Source organism: Ursus maritimus, unplaced genomic scaffold, assembly GCF_017311325.1.
Source record: "Ursus maritimus isolate PB19 unplaced genomic scaffold, ASM1731132v1 scaffold_17, whole genome shotgun sequence".
In the NCBI taxonomy this organism is placed as follows: Eukaryota; Metazoa; Chordata; class Mammalia; order Carnivora; family Ursidae; genus Ursus; species Ursus maritimus.
In genome coordinates, this window is record NW_024424119.1 from 33465114 (window position 1) to 33471090 (window position 5977).

Here is a 5977-nt window from a genome sequence, read left to right on the forward strand (position 1 = left end):
GGTGCCCTCTGTGAGTCCGCCCGCTCCCCCGTGCAGGTGGCTGCCGCTTCCCGGCGCCCAAATGAGGTGGCTCCCTCCCCCTTCCGTTTATCTTCCGATATCTGTGCACGGTTTACAGCTCCCCTCTTCGTACCTCAATACTCAGCGCTGGAGATGTTCATTTGTAGAGATCCAGATGCATCATCCTGCGTCTCAGGCTGATTCCGTGGTTATTTAGGCTGGTCTGGTACCTATCCAGCTCGACTCAGGGGACCGGCTGAAAAAGGGGTCCCCTACTCCTCCGCCATCTTAACTCCATCCCTGTATCAGCTTTTTAAAGATAAAAAATGTTTTGAGAGGTGCCTGGGTAGCGCAGTCGTTAAGCGTCTGCCTTCGGCTCAGGGCATGATCCCGGCGTTCCGGGATCTAGTCCCGCATCAGGCTCCTCTGCTGGGAGCCTGCTTCTTCCTCTCCCACTCCCCTGCTGTGTTCCCTCTCTCGCTGGCTGTCTCTCTGTCACATAAATAAATAAAATCTATAAAAAAAAAATGTTTTGAAGGACAAATGATACTAGTCACAATGTGGCATCTATCACAGCTGATAAAGGTAATATAGCAGACATCACGCCAGGTGACAAGCTGTCGAGGGTCTCATAGCTCAAGGGACACTTACGGGATTGGATTTCCTTCCATACATCGGGTCCCGAAGCCAGGGTGTCTGGTGAGGGCATTCAAGAGTTCCTGGGTGCCCAAGTCCTCAGGAGCATCATTACTGTGGGTACATGAGAGGCAGCAATTCATTTAAACCAGGAACTGGGAGGTAGAATTGTTCTTCGAAACTGAACACTTTGGTAGGCACTTCCTGTGTGCCAAGCGCTCATAACAGAAAAGAATAAAACACAAAAACTACCCAAAAGGAGCTGACGCTCACTGCTTACTTGGGATCAAGGTAAGGGACAGCCCTCTGAGCTTGTGTAAGTTGTAATGAATGGAAAGTTGTGCATATGGGTGTGTGCACACGTATAAATGCACATGCACATTGATACATGTATTTTTAATGTGAAGAATTTCATTAAGGATCAGTTTTTCAAAAATACTTTCACAGTTATCCATGAACCTGAACCAAACAGGAAAAAAACATGGGGCTAGAAAAAGAAGAACCAATTTGCATATTTATGTATATTTTGTTTTCGTTGTTTGTTTTAAGGCTTCCTTTTTACATTAGTCAGATGCTTCCCCATCTAACAGTCTAGAAATAGCCCAAGATTGAAGAAAACTCTGTGGAAGGAAGTAGGGAAATTCCTTTGTCCTTTTGTTTGAAGCACTGGATTGTTAGAGTAGCTGGCATTCGTGTCTGAAGAACAAACATTCGTCAATATCTGCAACGCAATGAAACCATGAAATGTACTGTGCAGACAAGAAGCTGGAGGTATAAAGCTGGGACCATGTGCGGAAGCCCTGGGATGAACCGGCAGAATTAAAACATAGCTGTGAGAAGCCCAAATCCTACAGCTTCCTCACAGGTGTTTTGCAAGGGCAGATTATTTACATAAAACACAGATGACGGCAGGGTAAAAAGAAAGGAGCTCAAGAGCGGGAACAGAGGACGGGTCTAATATTGGAGGTTCAATTTCTTGCTGTTCTTTGCATACGATATGAGTTTGTGTTGCGGCTTTAGAATAGCTGATAAAATCCATTCCACTGTGTGATTCTTGAGTCCACCTCCCCTTGGCCCTCAGCAGCGTCAACACCCTCCGTCTGCGTGAGCTCTCTTCTCTCCCGGGGCACGGAAAGCAAACACGTACCTGACAAACGTGTACTGTTCATTGTACATCCAGGGCTGAAGTTCCAGGCTGGGGTACTTGCCAAAGGGGGGCACGATCAAGCTGAACACCAGGGCAATGCAAACAAACACAGCTGGCAGGATGATCTATAACCAGGGGACAAAGGGGGAAAGGAAAGGGCAAAACAAGGGCAAATGTCACAACAAGGAGACTGGGACAAGCCCCTAAGAGTCCAGCCAGCCTCCCAGACCGGCCAGCATGCAAGTGAGCACCGCAGGACCCACAGCAAATCTCCACCAAGGCATTCACGGCAGGTGGGAAGCAGCAGATCCTGCCACCGAAACCTCTTCCCTCCAGGCCATTTCTGGAGCCTGGCAGCACAAGGCCAGGGCTGTGGCCACCTCGCAGAGGCACGAAGCTCAAAGCTTTACAGAGTAAATGGTGGTCACATGTGAGAGTGACTCACAACACTGGGTCCTGGCCTCTTCCCTCTGAAGACCTGAGAAAGACCACGATGGGCCATGAGCCCAGCTCAGCTCAAAGAAAGGCCGAGAGAACAAGCCATGCACCAGGAGCCAGAAGACCTGAAGCCTGGTAATTTAGTCTCTACCACAAGTGTATCCATGTGAAGTCACTCCCGCTGCAGCCTCAGTATTCTCACTTGTAATCTACAGGCCAAGACTAAATGACCCAGTCAGATCCCACGCTCTGAAAGGGAACAGCAGCTGCTGTCACCATTGATTGGCCTCAAAAAGCATCATTACCTAAATCTTTCTTTATGAGAAAATACTACATGACCATTATCTCATTGCATTATCGTTACAACCCTATCACCAATCAACAAACAAGGTAACTGAGCTCAGAGAGACTAAGTAACTTGCCCAAGGTCACAGAGCCAGTAAGTGGCAGAACCGGAAGTCAGACCCAGGTCTGCATGCTCCAAACTCATACTCTCTGCATTACCCACATAGTCTTCAGGGAAGAATCTCTGCAGACGCTTTCTCTATGCTTCTCGATTTTAAACAGTGGGATAATTTTATCCCTTCTGACCAAGCGACTTAGCATGTAAACACTGACTGACATGCAGGCAACAGTGTGATGAGCCCTCTCTGTTTGTCCATTTTTTTTTTTTCTGACCCCTCTGGCTACCTTTCCATCAACTTGCAGTTAAACATCAATTTAGAGAAAAGTCATGTTTCCAAGAAGGTTACATATCAAGTGCATCTCAGGTTATGAAAACTAAATTTGCCCAGCCAATTTTTCTAAACTCTGTCCTTTTTGTGCACACACGCACGCGCACACACACACAAACACACACAGTACTACTTAATGCCAGGCCCCATTCTAAGCACTTACTCGCTTTAATCCTCATAACAACCCTACGTCATAGGCACATTATCTTCATTCTAAAGATGACGACATGGAGGCACAGAGAAGTAACTTGCTCGCAGATGCGTGAGCGACAAGAAGCAGGACTGGGATTGAAATACAGGAAGTCCGGCTCCAGCATCCACCTCATAACCATGACCCTCTCCTGCTTTCACTGGTCAGGGAGCCTGCAGCCCACCCGTGAAGCCAGAGTCACTGCCTGGAGCAGCACTGTCACCTGAGCAAAGAATCCCTTCCGACTCCGTCTGGCAATCAGCAGCCTCTTCCACAGAAGGGCCACAAACTGCTGCTGTGTGAGCTTCCAGCCCTTCACCTGGTAGGAGCCTTTGCCGTCCATCCCGCTGAGCAGGTCTGTTTCTCTGGATTCCGCAAGAGGCCGACACTGAAGGTCACCTACTATCCGAGGCAGTTTTGACATCACCTTGCTCTTTCAGGCTTCTCCAGCAAGACTTCAAGTCAGTAAGATAAAGATGAATGATACAACCGAAAATTGGGCAACGGTATTAAAGTGAGATCTCAAAAAATGAAAGCGATATGGCCTAGAAAATTATGAAAAGATGCTGAATTCACAAGAAATCAGAGAAATGTAAATTACTGCTCACATATAAATGAAAAAATTATAAAGATGCTGCCAAAACGATGATGGTCAAGTAAAACTAAAACACATTAAAAAGTGAATTAATTACTCAGCTCACAGGTATCTATTTCTGCCTGTGGAGGTGAAAAGAAATACACTGGAGAACACTGGATAATGGGCCATTTGAAAGAGGAACTTCATGAAAAAATATGTCACAAACTAAGTGCACAAGTGTGTTAAGCTAGAAAGTATCTCAATTTATATGTAGGAAAAAAGCCAGCATATTTAGTAACAATCTAAAACAAATAGCAAAAGTTCCAGAAATACTTCTCCCTTAACATCTCTCTCCAACTCCAGTCGGGAGGCACAAAGATTACTCAAAGCAAGAGACTTGCAAAGCCTATTTCAAGAAATAATTACATTTATTAATGAGAAGTTTAAAATGTTACTGGCACTAGAATTCACTTTTAAATGCAAAACATAAAGAAAGCCAATTAATATAGGATATCTAAAAAGGGCTATAATAATAAATATTAAATACATATGTTCATGTGTTTTAGTAATAAAAACAATTTAAATAGAAACAACTTCATGCTATATTTCTATATTTAATACTGAGTTGCTCACAAATCTTTCCTACTACTAATTCCAAGAAGACTACCAACAAGGAGGCTGGTACAGAAATATCAAGACATGTTGACAAACTAAAGAAGTAGTGTACAGTTTATTTTCCTTCCCACGGCATTTAACTCAACGCATAACACACAACAGGTGCATAACAAAAATATTCTGATATGAGTAGAAGACTTTTTAAGAAACACTGAATGAAAATTGAAATTATTTTTTATTTCTGAAATAAATACTTACAAAAGTAAAAATAAAGAAACCCATAAACATTGACAGTAATTCACCTTGTTGGAAAAGAAACAATAGACCCAAAATGGAGTCATTTTCACCCATAACAGCAAACCAGGACTTAACTGCAGTTTCCACCTCTCCCAGAAATGGGAACTTGAACAGTCAATCTGTTTTTGAAATCTGAAATTTCCTGATTAGCACTAGCAAGGTAATCTGCATAAAACCCCTGCCATTCCCTTTCCCCCAAAAGATGACCAGGCCAGAAACAATCTTTTTTTTTTTTTTTTTTTTTTTTTTTGGCTAATAACTTCCTTGCCCCACCCTCCTTCTGTCTATAAAACTTCCATTTTACACAACTCTTCCAAGTACCTATTACTCAAAGAGATGCTGCCCAATTCATCAATTGTTGAATAAAGCCAAATACATCTTCACATCTTCAAATTTCAAACTTGAATTTTTGTTTTTTAACGGCCTTTACTGAAAATTTTATCTTCCAATACATAATCCTGTATCATGCACACAAAAAAGGGAACTGTGAGGTAACTCCATGCTAAATAACTATAGCTTAAACCACCGGAACTCAAAAATTACAACAAAAATAGCACATGTTAGCTCACACTTTAATGGAGGGAAACTAGTCTATACCACCATCTAGTGGCCTTAGAATACAGCACTAAGGTACTTAGCCAGGGAAGTCACCAAAATACAGACATCTAAAGTTTACCTGTAGAGCTACCACCCTCCTTCCTACTCATTTGGAACAGCATTGGATCGACCTCTTCTCCTTCCTTCTGCAAATCTGCATGAGCTGGACCTTTGGATAAAACCATGCAGGAACACCATCAAGTGGATTATTGCCTTTGCACACGTCATACAATTTCCTCCACTCTTTATTTGATACCTATTTCTTATGTAAGGCATAAAAATGCATCTTCATACTCATCAGACCAAATGGACAGTATAAAAAATTGGTCAGAAAAACCCCACACACTGTGAGTAAGGACATAAATTTATAAGATGGTTTGGCATTGCTCAGTAAAGATGAATATGGTACATATCTTATGATCCAGCCATTCCATTCCTAGGTGGTATATACTCTAATGCAGTGGTTCCTAACCTCTGGTACACAGATCCCCAAGGTTTCTATGGAAGAATTCAGAGGGTCTGGTAACCTAGATGGGAAAAAAATTACATCTTTATTGTGTTAAAACACACACACACACACAAAACCAAAAACAGTGGACCAAAATGGCATCAGTTCAGTTAAGGTCCCAAGTCAATAAACCAGGGCTTAATACCTAATCTAACTGCAGTATCAATCTTACCCCAAAATGTAATCTTAAGTGGTCAGTCAGGAATTTCCTGAATGGTGCCACTGAGTCTGTCACGTG

General features: G+C 42.9%; 1 protein-coding gene across 1 annotated transcript in view; it reads right to left on the reverse strand.

Moving 5' to 3' along the window:
• The window catches only part of LOC103678641 (phospholipid-transporting ATPase ABCA1-like), an 8509-nt gene extending 4930 nt beyond the window's left edge, over positions 1-3579 (reverse strand). Inside the window, exons 1-3 of the mRNA XM_040631672.1 lie at positions 3369-3579; positions 1784-1908; positions 652-750 (exon numbers count right to left, since the gene is read on the reverse strand). Coding sequence (XP_040487606.1) covers positions 652-750; positions 1784-1908; positions 3369-3569 — 425 coding nt within the window. The 5' untranslated portion in view covers positions 3570-3579. The remainder of the gene's footprint in view (positions 1-651; positions 751-1783; positions 1909-3368) is intronic.
• Positions 3580-5977: the final 2398 nt, after the last annotated feature.